Genomic DNA, 15,646 nt, shown 5'->3' on the forward strand with positions numbered 1-15,646 from the left:
TCCTCCCCCCATCTGTAGTACCGGATGGGCAGGTGTCAAGAATATCTTGAAATATTTATTGTATGTTTTAAGTACTGGAAAGACGGTTTGAGATTTATATGCATGATTCTGATTATAATTAAGAGATAGATAGGTTTATGCAAGATAAAGCACACACAAAATTGTTGAATTCTGCTACTTTTTTATTGGCAAGATTTAAACACAACACATTTGTCAAAATCTGCTAGTTTTGGATTGGCAGGATTTGCTGAAGAATTTATACATTATTGTTGACACTTATAGGTAAAAATATTACAAGATTGATTACTTGTTTAGCTCACCTGAGCACATCATACTCATGGTGAGCTTTTGTGAACACCTTTTGTATGTCGTCAACATTTTGCTTTGTCTGTACTCTAAACTGGTAAGAAAATTTGTTCTAATGATATTTCGGCTGAGTTCAAAAATTGTTCTGATTCGTTAAAAACACACGTCTGCCAGTGGGTGGGGCAATTTTGCTTATTTGGATATAGTAAAACCTTGTTAACACTCTAATAGTCACATTTGTAGTCCAATCTTCATGACACATTTGTACTTATGATATCTCGTCGGAGTTTGAAAATGGTTCCGGTCAGTTGAAAAAAATGGCGGCTAGGGGAGTGGCAGTTTTCCTTATATGGCTATAGTAAAGCCTTATTAACACTCTAAAAGTCATTTTTATAGTTCAATCTTCATGAAACTTGGTCAGAACATTTGTTCTTATGATATCGTGGGCTGCTCATAACAAGTAAGTTCCTTTGTATCACAGATGAGCGACTTTGGGTCCTTCAGGCCCTCATGTCTGATCTACATGTAGTTTACCTGTCTTTATTTATATTTCATTGTTGTTCTTTTTGTTCTCGCCTCAGAGTAAGGAGTACAATGGATTCCTGTATGATGAAATGCAGGGCGTTGTCCTAGTAAGCTCTACCCTCCTGGCTATGGACAAGAAAAAGAAACCCTTCACTAGACGACCCTGCATTGCTACGTTCAAGGTTGTGTAGTCTTCTATGAAAATATGCACCATCTTTTATTGCTTACTTGAAGTGTTGAGTTGTTTATGGGCAAAGAGTTTCATGTTACTTTAGTTTAAACCTATTTTGTTTAGCTGTATTGCTTTTGAGTCTTTTCCTGGATAGAACCAGTTCTTGGTGTCTTTGGGGGAGACCTTTAGAACGTTCCCACGCTGGGGAGATCTTAAGTTGGCTTTTACAAAATGACTTATTAAACTACAAAATGACTGGCTTGACTACAACTTTCTATGTCAACTGCAAACTGATTTACTCAACTAAAGGCTTACTAAGCTACAAAATGACTGACTTACTACAACTTTGCTATGTCAACTGCAAACTGATTTACTCAACTAAAGGCTTACTAAGCTACAAAATGACTGCCGTGACTACAACTTTGCAATGTCAACTGCAAACTGATTTACTCAACTAAAGGCTTACTAAGCTACAAAATGACTGGCTTGACTACAACTTTGCTATGTCAACTGCACACTGATTTACTCTTGAAACTAAATGCTTACTAAGCTACAACATGACTTTCTCAGCTGTATTTTGTTTCTGAACTAAAACATAAGTTCAAGTGAAACATGCATAGCTCAATTTAAATTGACTAACTCTGCTGCAAAATGACTTACTTAACCACACCATGATTTACTTCATTACACAATGTCTTACTCAGCAACACAATGACTCACTAATTTAACAACATGACTAGCTCATCTACAAAATGACTTACTTAGCTTCAAAATTACCTACGCAACTAAAAAATTACTAATAACTCAACTACATTCTTACTAGGTCAACTACTGAATTTCTCACTAAGCTACAAAATTACCTACACAACTACATAATTACTAGCTCAACTACATTATTACAAGGTCAACTACAGAATGACTTGCTCCACTACAAAATTACCAGTTCTACTACAAAAGGACTCAAACAATCTTAAATGACAAAGTCAACTTCAAAATGACTCAACTTGAAAATATTCAAGTGATATGATACAATGAAATGACTGACCTATTTCCATTTGTATTCCTCAGACAAAAATACTTTTTATTTGAGGCAAAGAACTGTTTTGATTTAAATTTTGCTGCATCCTATGGGCACGAAGATTTGTCAGGGTCCCTGGTAAATTGATTGCGTTATTACGTGGTAGAAACTTTTACAATGAAATCTAAAAATAATATGGTATAAAATAATTCAACAGATCAGCGGTTTTGACTGCGCACTGGTAAGTGTACATCTGAAGGCAACCGGTCTGGAGAATGAGGACATCAGTCGACTGCAGGCAGAGATTTACAATATCCCCAACCTTATAGAGGCCATTAGGACCGCTCTGCCAGGTATAGAGCAATTACTATGAGGCGTTTTGTTTGAGGCAAATCAATATTCAGTTCACCAGAGTATTAGACCCGAACCAAACATATTGCCCTTACCCCTCCTCAACAATTACTACATCCCACACAAATTTCTGAATTTTGCCTCTTCTTTGTATGCCTCCTTTCGAAGAAGAGGGGGTATATTGTTTTGCACATGTTGGTAGGTTCGTCGGTCGGTCGGTCCGTACACCAGATGGTTTCCGGATGATAACCCAAGAATGCTTACGCCTAGGATCATGAAACTTCATAGGTACAATGATCATGACTGACAGATGACCCCTATTGATTTTCAGGTCACTAGGTCAAAGGTCAAGGTCACAATGACTCGAAAAAGTAAAATGGTTTCCGGATGATAACTCAAGAATGCTTAAGCATTTGCCCTTTTTGCCTTAATGCGCGCTTAAATGCCCTTTTTGAAAATAATGCGGGATTCCCCTTTGTCCTCCTGAGAAAAACACTACATTGGTTGACAGTAGATATCCCCTATTGAAATTGGGGTCACTAGGTCAAGGTCACTATCACACAAAGTGTGAAAATCGTTTCCGATCAATTACTCGTCAACTAATTGACCGATTGGCGTGATACTTCACATGTGCATTGGGCCTTCTATAGTAAATGACCCCTATGAAATTTAGGTAACTAGGCAAAAGATCAAGGTCACTATCACACTAAGTGTGAAAATAGTTTCCCATTAATAACTCCTAAACGCATTGACCTATTGGCTTCATATTTCCCATATACATTGGCATTCGGCAGTAAATAACCCCTATTGAATTTGGAGTCACTATGTCAAGGTCACTGTTACACACAAAGTGTGAACTTGTTTCCGATCAATAACTTGTCAACTGATTCACCGATTAGCTTGATACTTCCCATGTGCATTGGCCTTGGACGGTAGATGACCCCTATTGAAATTGGAGTCAAAGGTCACTGGCACAATAAGTGGAAAAAGTGTTTCTGATTAATAATTCATCAACGAATTGAACCATTGTATTGATACTCCACATACGCATTGGCCTTTGACAGTAGATGACCCCTAATTGAAATTTGGGTCACTACGTTAAAGGTCAAGGTCAGTGTCACAATAAATGTGAAAATTGTTGTGATCAATAATTCATCAGCGAATTGACCGATTGGCTTGATGCTTCACATGGGCATTAGCCTTAAACAGTAGATGACCCCTATTGAAATTGGGGTCACTAGTTTGTTGGGGGGGGGCATATATCTCCGACTGTGGAACTCTTGTTTGCAGTATAATTCATAGATGGAATATAATATTTAACAATGTTAATATATCTCATCTCAACTCATCTTGGCCTGTGGGCCCGTCAGTTTTCTCCTGGCGTAATAGTTCTGGTTAAGGCACCCCAGCTATGATGTTTTGCCCATGTGCTTGGAACCTAAGATTCATCCAGGTCTCAATGGCAGTTGTTTCTATGCTGCCTGTTCATCCTCTTCCATTGAGTGTTCCAGGGGAGAAATTGCCTTGTTGTGTTGGATGCAGACTGGCGATGGGTTTGGCGTTGGATGTGTTGGTCTTGAAATCATTGCTCTACCCTCTGTTAGTGGTAAGGTCCAGTCGAGCTAAGTTTTTTTTTTAAATGTTAGATTTTTCCTGCTTCTGCTGTGGGGTTTCAGAGATAAAAGCTAGATTGTCGGATAGTCCATATGGTCCAACTGCTTGCAACACTAGATGCAATTGTGCTTCTGGTCCAACGAGGGCACAATGACAGTTGGAACAGAAAAGGTGAGAATAAGCAGCCTTGCCTTACTCTGGTTACTACTACCAAGGTGTGGGTGTGTTCCCTGCCGTTTACACTTATGCAGGTCATCATTTAATCAGACTCGCAGATGATGCTATGATCTTTACTGGCACTCTGTAGTATCTCAGTTGGGACTTCTGGTCAATTCTTTTAAACACATTTTCATAATTGATGAAGTTTACATAGAGGGATGAGTCACACTTCAGGAAAATGTCCCAGTATGATGTGCAGGATTGCGATGTGACCGTGCACGAACTCATCTTTCGTAAGTCCGCTCATTGGTCATGTAGATGCTAGTCGATTAATCTTTTTTATTCGGATAGGCATAATGCGATTAACACTTTTCCTGACATGAAAAACAACGTTACCCCTCAGTAATTGGAATATGAACTTTGTCTTCCCATATCATGCTGAAGGGCGTGTAGAGTTACTCCTCCCTGGTCTCGATGTAAGCCTTAAGAGCTATTGGCAGTATGCTGTCAGGTCCTGCAGACTTGCCGATCTCCAACTGCTTGATTGCGCGGTGGATATCTTTCTTCTTGAATACGCAACACTTGATTGGCAGATCGCTAGTGGTTTATCTGGTGACCTAGCAGAAGCTTGCCTGTAGAGTAGCTCCTGGAATGGCTCAATCCATCTCTTCTTCACAACACTTGATTGGCAGATCGCTTGTGGTTTATCTGGTGGCTTAGCAGAAGCTGGCCTGTAGAGTAGCTCCTGGAATGGCTCGATCCATCTCTTCTTCTGCACTTCGTTGTCTGCTTTCACTCCTCATATCTTTTCCATTACTTGCGGCTCTTATTTGTCATATTTTCCTGATATTCTCTTGGTGATTGAGTACAGGCCCTTGGTTCTGTTCTTGCATGCTTTCTTTTCTGTAATGCTTGTTTAACGAGCGTCTTTATGTAGATCTGCTTGGTTACTCAGTAAAGTCGCTTGACATTCCTATTTGGTTTTTGTGTGCTCTTCTTGTGCTTCTGTTGTTTCTGCTCTTGTTCCACTGCAGTTGGTCCTATTTCATTTTTCTTCTTTGTTTCAATGAAATGTAGTGTTGGCCCTAGTTTCTTTTTCTTCTTTGTTTCAATGTTATGTAGTGTTTTTGCTGATAGCCATGTGGGTATACAACTAGGGTACATCTTTTAAGCCAGTACTTGTTGTTCTGCTGTTCTTTTCTTCAAGCAGGTCCTTAAAAGTCTGGAAAGTTTTGGAGAGAGTTACCTTAAACTTTTTTTTCCAGTTGTGTTTTCTTGACTCCCCTGTCCAACTCTTCTGCTCCATTTTTGCTGCAATCGAGTGACAAGGAGATGATGGTCTGAAATAACATCTACTCCTCTATTGATGCGTACATACTTACAAACATACAATTCCTCCTTACAATGCACAGGTGCTGATCTGGTTCTCGGTTGACAGGTCTGTTGACACCCAAGTTGCATTGTGTATCCTTTTGGGATGGAAAATAATTAATATGATGACCAGGTTACTTGTGACGCACACGTCGTCAAAAATCTTACTGAAGGCATTCATCTCTCTAGTCCTTGCTGTCCCATGATGTTCTCCTATCCCTGTTCTTGGTGTTGAATTCACCGATTAAAATTATGATTTTCCTATTTTGCTCGTCTTGTCTGATGGTTTACGGACTGTTGTAAAAGTCATCATTTTCGTTCTCTTCACTGTTGTTTCGGAGCGTAGAACTCATGACTGGATTATGTCCATGTTGATCTTCTTCTTTGTATTGAAATAGGTAGTCCTGATCCATGCTGATGCCATCAGATGAGCGCTCTCTGTGCTGACTTTAACAGCATCTTGGCTTCTGCCAGTGCGTGTACTGCATCCTCCTGCTTATACCCCAAGTGCATCAGTAACTCGCCAGAAGTCCATGGCTTTTGCCCAGAATTAGTCTACCATTATTCGCATATTTAATGAAAGTTCAACTTCCTTATATCTCCTGCAACTTGCGCTCTCTCCAGTCCCATGTATGGATGGTAGTGTTGGTCCTGGTGGAGATGATGTTTTTTGGCCTGGCGGCTTCCAGGAGGCCCATCTTCTCCCTTTTCCATGATGTATTGATTGTCTGTAGCTACAGTGTGTTTATAACCCCAGATCCAATGATCAGGAGGTATATTGTTTTTGTCCTGTCTGTCTGTCTGTCTGTCTGTCTGTCTGTCTGTCTGTCTGTCTGTCTGTCTGTCTGTCTGTCTGTCTGTCTGTCTGTCTGTCATTGCATGTGTGTGTCTGTCCCAAAACTTTAACCTTGCTCATAAAATTAAAATTCTTGGGTCTATGTTCTTTAAATTTCACATTAGCATGCATCTCATTAAGATCAACAATCAAACATGGTTTGAGGTCACTAGGTCAAAGGTCAAGGTCACTCTGACCTTTACATTCAAACTATAACTTTGTTTCTAAAATAGCAGCAGTGCGGCTTCAAAGCACAGTAGGGGGCATGGTGATTCACAAACACAGCTCTTGTTCATAAAGTAGGGTTGCTAGCCATACACAAAAATAATCTGGCAACACATAAGTGAGGCTACTCCAAAGATAGTTGGAATTACCTTTTAATCTTTGAATTACATCACTTTGCTAAAAGTTGTTATGAATTTAGTTTGAAATCTGTCAAAAACAATGTGCATTCAAAAATTCTATTAGAAATGTTTTATATAAGGTTTTCAATATTAAATGAATGATGTTTTTTGTTTATTTTAGATTTTGACGATCTTCGAAATCAAGGCTATCACAATTGTATTGCCGACGGTGTCTTCACAAACATAAGCGACGCCAACAAAAAAGGCAGCAAGACATACGATAACATCTGAATATCTAAACAGACAAAACAAGTGTTCACTGGTAAGAATTATTTTATTCCCCGCCAAAGCTGGAGGGATAATAAATTGGTGTTATCCGTCCGTCTTTGTCAGTCCATCCATCCTTCTGATTGACCATCTCAAGATTTATCTTTGGCGAGGGATATCAATTTAACAAATTTGCTTGTTAATATTTTTGTTATATTTTGCTTGATTTTGCTGGTCCAAACCTTTGTGCATTGTAAACGATTTGTGTTGAAGATTTCCATCAGTTGATGTTTATTTAAAGTTTGCTTACCCTTGATTAATTGGAAAATACTATATTATCGATTGATTTAATTATGTTAGTCAATGAAAAACAAAGAAGAGGCATTTATCAATACTTTATGTTCCTGATTCTCAAATGAACATAAATGTATCATATTTCAAACCTTGGAGATTTAATTATGATATTGCCATTATTCCCGCAAAAAAATCTACCAGTAAATATGCGATCGAATTGTGGAATAGCTTAACATATTGCGAAAATTTGTTAATGTTAGTTCATAAACAATTTAAAATCTGCTCATGAGATCACCAGAAGTCTACAATAATGCTGTTTTAGGCGGTTTTATGGTAATATATTTTATTCCCCTTCACAGGTCAATGTGTCGTCGTAAGAAAGGGACTGTCCAGTCCCTGGATCCCCAAGGGCTGGACGTGGGGCGGGGTCGTGAGTGACCACTGTCCAGTGTGGGCCCAGTTCTACACGGGCCGTGACCTTGACACTGGAGACTTGAAGATGGGACCAGAGGCCATTAAATTTGCACTGACTGACTGATGTTTAGTAAAAGATTAGAATATTACATGTTTGACTCTGGTATGACAGACATCACTAGTAGCGAATTGATAATGCAGTTCTTTAAAAAATAAATAGTGACAATATTCCACACTTTTCATTATGTTATTGCCATGAAAAGCCCCATTTAAACTACTTTGAAATGGAAGCCCATAATGAACTAATAAGACACAATTAACCAGCGCTTGAACATATTTGTGTGCATATATTAGAAATATTCTCTTGGTAAAATGTTTCCTATTTATGTAGCAAATTTGTACAACATGTTATGGTACGTGAAGTTTTGAGAGTTGATGTTATTTATGTTAAGTTTGATGTGTGCTGCGTGGATGCAGTAGCGTGTATCCCCGTACACATCTTCGATGTTGTTATATTTTCAGCCTTCAGAACTGGTAGCGGTATTGTTATTATGCCCCCCTTCGAAGAAGAGGGGGTATATTGCTTTGCTCATGTAGGTCTGTCGGTCGGTCTGTCGGTCCGTCCACCAGGTGGTTTCCGGATGATAACACAAGAACGCTTGGGCCTAGGATCATGAAACTTCATAGGTACACTGGTCATGACTCGCAGATGACCCCTATTGATTTTGAGGTCACTATGTCAAAGGTCAAGGTCACGGAGACCCGCAATAGTAAAATGGTTTCCGGATGATAATTCAAGAAAGCTTAGGCCTAGGATCATGAAACTTGATAGGTAGATTGATCATGACTCACAGATGACCCCTATTGATTTTCAGGTCACTAGGTCAAGGTCACAGTGACATGAAATAGTAAAATGGTTTCCGGATGATAACTCAAGAACGCTTATGCCTAGGATCATGAAACTTCGTAGGTAGATTGATAATGGCTGGCAGATGACTCCTATTGATTTTCAGGTCACAAGGTCAAATGTTAAGGTCACGGTGACCCGAAATAGTAAAATGGTTTACGGATGATAACTCAAGAACGCTTATGCCTAGGATCATGAAACTTGATAGGTACATTGATCATGACTCGCAGTTGACACCTATTGATTTTCAAGTCACTAGGTCAAAGGTCAAGGTCATGGTGACCTGAAATAGTAAAATGGTTTCCAGATGAAAACTTAAGAACGCTAATGGCTACGATCATTAAACTTCAAAGGTACATTGATCATGACTCGCAGATGACCCCTATTGATTTTGAGGTCACTAGGTTAAAGGTCAAGGTCATGGTGACCCGAAATAGTAAAATGGTTTCCGGATGATAACTCAAGAGCGCTTATGCCTAGGATCATGAAACTTCATAGGTACATTGATCATGACTCGCAGATGACCCCTATCCATTTTGAGGTCACTATGTCATAGGTCAAGTTCACGGTGACCCGAAAAAGTAAAATGGTTTCCGGATGATAACTGAAGAACGCTTATTCCTAGGATCATGAAACTTGATAGGTAGATTGATCATGACTCGCAGATGACCCCTATTGATTTTGAGGTCACTAGGTCAAAGGTCAAGGTCACGGTGACCCAAAATAGTAAAATGGTTTCTGGATGATAACTCAAGAACACTTATGGCTAGGATCATGAAACTTCATAGGTACATTGATCATGATTGACAGATGACCCCTATAGATTTTCAAGTCACTAGGTCAAAGGTCAAGGTCACAGTGACAAAAAACATATTCACACAATGGCTGTCACTACAACGGAGAGCCCATATGGGGGGCATGCATGTTTTACAAACAGCCCTTGTTTTTATTATTTTTAGAAACCTTGTTTTCGTATATAATAGGAATTCAATACTGCTCCAGCAGCTGGAGTTTCACTTCTTTATATTGAATTGAACAACAGTTTGATGTGTGCTGCGTGGATGCAGTAGCGTATATCCCCGTACACATCTTCGATGTTGTTATATTTTCAGCCTTCAGAGGCTGGTAGCGGTATTGTTATTTTTATTATTTTTAGACACCTTGTTTTCGTATATAATAGAAATTCAATACTGCTCCAGCAGCTGGAGTTTCACTTCTTTATATTGATGTACTGCTGATTTCACATTAGGTGTACCGTTCTTGGGATGTGGAAAATAGTGAATGCCACTTTTGTTTTCAAGTAGTTTGTGTGTTCCTTGTTATAGTAAAACGCTATATTCACAACATATGAACCAATAAACCATCTTTTATTACTTACACATGAATGTCTTCCGGTAATTATACTTATAATAGTTGTAGGTTTAGCTTGTCAGAACTATTTTGTATAATTGTTATTTAAATATAGCTAACAATACCATTTAGATTTGTTTAATATGTTTGAATACACAAAGCAAATTGTATTTATTATATTACCACACTTTGATAAAGTTTTGCTGTTTTCACTTTGATATAGTATTTCTGCCGAATTTCACCAGTTTGTATTATTATTTGCTTAATTTCAAAAAATTTCATTAAATCGAAACCATCATCATTTCGTCATCATCATCAGCTTCATCATCATCACCACCACCATCATCACCACCACTTCCACCACAATCATCATCTTTATCATATCTTCGTTGTCGTTGTACTCATCGTCGACGCCGTTTTCGTCGGCGTCGGCTAAATCATCATCGGTAGCAGAAGCACAAACCACAGCAGCAACAACAACAGCAATATCATCAACATCTTTCAGCATCGTCAGTAAAACATCAACTTAATCATTCTAAGAGTCATTATTGTTTATAACAAAGTCAACGCCAACAGTGTTAATTTTATTTGTATTTCAACCATGACAATGCTTATTTTGCAATCAATTAAAAAGCAACACACGTTCAATCATTGAGTAATCCGAAACTACCGCAACTGGTTAATAATAAGACATATTAATTTATATAATTACATTATTTAAGAACATAGAACTACATACAAATGCATGTAGTTGTGCATTATAAAACTATTTTTTTATTGTAACATCTAAAAACAATACTCTATCATTATCGACGTTTAAAGGGTTCTATTTTTGAAAACGATCAACATGACAGGTACTATGCATAACATGCAAATACAAACCTATTAATATGATACAGTTGAACATATCAAGCGGTTAGAATTATATTTTTAAAAAGAAGAAATTAAAATATTTTATATAATTCAATATTTATATGTTATTCAAATGCGTTGACAATTATGTGAACATGTACATGCTTAAAAGCGAACTAATAAAATTGTATCAATATGTTCCAAATTGTATTAGTCATTGAAACAAAGGAATACATTGAATTTAAACATGTACAATAACATTGACACAAAGCAAAAAACGTAATATCAGACAGACATTCAGACATAATAGTTTATATTCTATTAATATCTGTCTATAGTTTTATTTTCGTTTAGTAGTGTGCCACTTGCTCTGTGGTAAAAATAATCATCATGCCATTTGTTCCCTAATTTGAATCTCAAGTCATTAACGACTAAGGAGACTTATTAACACCAATGTGTTTATTTTAATAATTAATACATGTTAGAGAAAAGCTCCGACGAAATATCTATTTTAAAGATGAGATTAACATAAATATATATTGTTATAAATAAATGTCAACATACATTAGACTGAGACCTTTTTAAAATCGGGAGATAATGTGTTTCCGCCATATTTTCGTGTAAAACCTATCGTCGGAAGTTTAAAAACACATTAGGATAGTATAATGGTATAGCTAAAGTTCATGTATAGAGCAACAACAACAAAAAGTATTTAACGCATCATGTTTAAACAGTTTCGATTGTTACAGAGTATCAGAAACACTTCAAGACATGAATACAATCAGAATCATTTAATTTAGTATCCATCAAAAACGTACACTAATTCAAGAAAGTGAGTCGGGAATAATCTGAATTCGCATTGAAATTCGATTAATTTTGTGATGGTCCATATATTTAGCGAATCTTTTATGAACATCATCTATAAGGATATCGCTAGCAACGTCATCAACATCACCAATGTAAGGTACAGACATGGCACAACCGGCAGAATCAGGCAATTCATATATTCGGAATCGTTTTACTGTAACATTTTTCCGTGCAGCAAGTTCCTGTTGAAATGGAATGTATTCCTGAACTGGGATTCGTTCTGGAGGATCAACACTAGAAGCGCAACCAAATTCCAGCTTACTATCGATTGTATGAGTACACGTAGCCAGTGAGTACACAAGTTCGCGCAATTTGGATGGAAGCATGGTGTCTGAGAAGATATTTAAATACTTCAATGATTGAGGTACCTGCAGGGCGACGTATGTATGCACATGTACTATTAAAGTTTCAAGCTGTTTGAGTGATGATAGCGACTGAGAAAACGTTTCCGCATGCTTCACGTCAATACCGGAAGATTTACGAACGCCACTCGGACTCAAATTCATGAAGTTCAGACGCTGCACGTTCACGTCAATACCGGAAGATTGACGAACGCCACTCAGACTCAAATTCTTGATGTTCAGACCACGGAGAGCCAGCCATAGGCCAGGTCTCTCATACTCCAAATCAATACTAAGTGTTTCTAGCAGTTTAAGCGATGAAAGTGTCTTTGACATCGACATTGTATGCTTCACGTCAATTCCAGTACTTTTCAACAAACCACTCAGACTTAGATGCTTGATATTCAGACCATGTACAGCCTCCCACAGACCTTGATAACCACACGGCATCTCAATGCAAAGAGTGTCCAGCTGTGTGAGCGATGATAGTGACAAGGATATCAACTCTGTATGCAAACCTCCCCACTCCATAGTCTTCAGGTTCAGTCTCTTTATATTCAGACAATGGATACCTCTCAATAGACCACGGCTGTCTGGATCTAACGTAATACTAAGCGTTTCTAGCTGTGTGAGCGATGCTAATGACTGATACAACGACTCTGCTTGCAAATCTTTACAGTCACCATAATGAAACAGACTCAGACTCTTGATATTCAGACCATGGAGAGCCTTCCAAGGACAATTACCGTCTGCACATACACTAACATTAAGAGTTTCTAGACGTGTGAGAGATGAAAGTGATTTAGACAACGACTCTGTACGCAAATCGGTCCACTGAATTCCTTTAAGACTCAGACTCAGAGTCTTGATATTCAAAGTATGGAGAACCTCCCACAGACCAGTACTTGTCTTCAATATTTTCATATCGAGTGTTTCAAGCTGTGTGAGTGATGATGGTGACTGAGACAACAACTCTGTATGATAAAATTCAAAACCTTTGTTCGCACCTTTAATAGTCAGACTCTTGACACTCAAACCTTTGAGAGCCTCCCACAAACCAGGACAGGCTTCATCCGCATCAATACTAAGTGTTTCCAGCCGTGTAAGCGATGATAGCAAATGATACAAGGACTCTTCATAATTTACTCTACACTTACAAAACACACGCAGCTTCTTGATATTAAGGCCATAGAAAGAATCCCAAAGACCAGTAATATCTGAATCCACACGAATATCAAGTTTTTGCAGCCTCATCAGCGATGATAGTGATTGTGACAAAGACTCTTCATGCAATTCTCCTCTGCTATCATCTATTCTGAGATTTAGATACTTGATATTCAGACCATAAAGGGCTTCCCAAGGACTGTCTTTTTGAACGTGAATGGTTAGCTTTTCCATCTGTGCGAGCGATGATAGCGACTGAGTCAACGACTCTGAATGATTTATCCTTAAACCTTTCCCCTTCAAACCATCAAGTGTTAGACTCTTGATATTCAGACCATGGAGAGCCTTCCACAGACCAGGACTGTCTTGAGACATACCAATTTCAAGTGTTTCCAGCCTCTTGAGCGATGATAGCGACTGAGTCAACGACTCTGCATGCAACTCTCCCCACTCCCTACTGCTCAGAGTCAGACTCTTGATATTCAGACCATGGACAGCCTTCCACAGACAAGGAATGAATTCATCCATTGTAATATCAAGAGTTTCCAGCCTCTTGAGCGATGATAGCGACTGAGTCAACGACTCTGCATGCAACTCTCCCCACTCCCTACTGCTCAGAGTCAGACTCTTGATATTCAGACCACGGAGAGCATCCCACACACAAGGAGTCAATTAATCCATTTTAATATCTAGTTTTTCCAGCTTTGAGAGCGATGCTATCGTCTGTGAGAACGACGTTTCATGATTCACTCTACAACCACTGTTATCGAAATCATCCAGACTCAGACTCTTAATACTCAGACCATGCAGAATCTCCCACAGACCGGTATCATCATCTAGGTATATTGATATGCTTTTGTTTTGATATACGTGTAAAGATATGTTTCCAGTCGTGTATGATGTGTTGACTTCGCCGTCTCCACACGCAGTTAAGTGACAGTCACGCAGCCAACAGTACATATTACAATTACGTGTCAGCATCATGCTAAGCAGACTGCGTAGCCAGGTACAGGAACATGTGACACGGGTCAAGTTAATGAATTTGATGGAGGGAAGTACAGGAGGAAGCTCTGTGCACTGGGTTGGATCGGCAATATTTAGAATAATGCAGACCGGAAATTCCAATGTGCCCACACTGGCAGAATCTGAAAACATAATAAAGTTTTAGCAATGCTTATACATAGTAAATGTGGTTGCATTTGTTCAATATTGAATAATTAAAACTAAAACAATGTTTTAGTTTCAGAATGCATCCCGTCATAATACATATAAATCAGAAGTATTATTGTAGTGTTGTTTAGCTTAAAATATTCAATACTATAAGTTTTATTTTTTCGAATGGTTCACTTAAATTATTTCCAACTTGCAAACACGTTTACAATACGTTTGTATGAGTGTTATATTCATACTATGTTGTGTTCCACATTACTAGTCATATGCATGCTGGTACAAATGAATCATTAAAATCAATTTATAATCCACAATGAATATGCCGTAGGGTGTAAACTAACAATGTCAATGTTCTATCAACTATTGCAAATATACTATTTAGATACACTCCCTTATCTACATGCATAAATAAATGACAACCCAGACAGCTTGTATTACCAAACACCTCGCATCGGTTATCTCCCGTACAGAGTATACCGTTCCTACTGCCATACAAATAAAAATTACTGCAACGAGATAAGATTGTTATAATTAAATGCCAACAATTGAACATATCTACAAACTGCAATAAGGTTGCAAATCTGCTAATTTGCATTAGCAATGCTTCGTTCTGTAGGGTAATAGACAAGTGTTTGCAAACGTTTTGCTAGCTCACTTTACTATTTAATCCATTTATGCCTAGTGGACTCTACCATCCTTCTAAATTGGATTAATTTATTTCCAAAATTAGGGATGTCTAGTATATTTATTTCTATATTTAGAATATTTTTTACAGAAATGTCTTTAAGCAAACAACGCAGACCTAGATGAGACGCCGCGTCATGCGGCGTCTCATCTTGGTGTACGCTGTTTGGCAAGGCATTTTTTCTAGACGCTAGGCATAAATGGTTTAATGTCAATTAAATTTATGTGTATGTTTCAATTATTTTTTGCTGAAGTGAAGTTGAATTATATAGCTAACAAATGGGTTTAAACCTTGTGGATCTTTATAATTTATTGTTATTGTGCAATTTCCCTTTGACGGTAAACTTCTCGAGAGTTTCCGGCATAACACTATTTTTCTTGAAACATTTATTATGGCTTCTGAGCTGGATTTTAAGAAATAATATAAAGCTAAGATATTAGTTTGTTAAGAATAGTCATTAAGTGAAGAATACCATATGCAATTAGCAAAACATGACAAATAAAAACAACCAAGTAGTTACACGTTGAACTGTGTTATTATGTATATAAGACATGTGTAAGATATCACGATACATCGACATGCACTGTTGGACAACAAGAGCATTTTCTAGTTTTCGGTTACAGAATAAAAAATGAATGAA

General features: G+C 38.0%; 2 protein-coding genes across 4 annotated transcripts in view; one reads left to right on the top strand and one right to left on the bottom strand.

Annotated features, from left to right (window-relative positions):
- LOC127843709 (endonuclease/exonuclease/phosphatase family domain-containing protein 1-like) overlaps window positions 1-15,646 on the top strand; it is a 560,124-nt gene that overhangs the window by 273,686 nt on the left and 270,792 nt on the right. Inside the window, exon 9 of the mRNA XM_052373452.1 lies at window positions 888-1,013. Within this exon, the coding sequence (XP_052229412.1) occupies window positions 888-1,013 (126 nt within the window). The remainder of the gene's footprint in view (window positions 1-887; window positions 1,014-15,646) is intronic.
- LOC127843705 (uncharacterized) overlaps window positions 1-15,646 on the bottom strand; it is a 253,090-nt gene that overhangs the window by 233,886 nt on the left and 3,558 nt on the right. The window contains exon 1 of one of the 3 annotated variants that reach the window (XM_052373442.1): window positions 13,910-13,992. The exons of the other annotated variants lie outside the window; for them this stretch is intronic. The gene's annotated coding sequence lies outside the window, so the exon portion shown is untranslated. Of the gene's footprint in view, window positions 1-13,909; window positions 13,993-15,646 lie in introns of those variants that run through there. 3 annotated transcript variants of the gene reach the window in all.

This window comes from Dreissena polymorpha, chromosome 9 (assembly GCF_020536995.1).
Source record: "Dreissena polymorpha isolate Duluth1 chromosome 9, UMN_Dpol_1.0, whole genome shotgun sequence".
Taxonomy (NCBI): Eukaryota; Metazoa; Mollusca; class Bivalvia; order Myida; family Dreissenidae; genus Dreissena; species Dreissena polymorpha.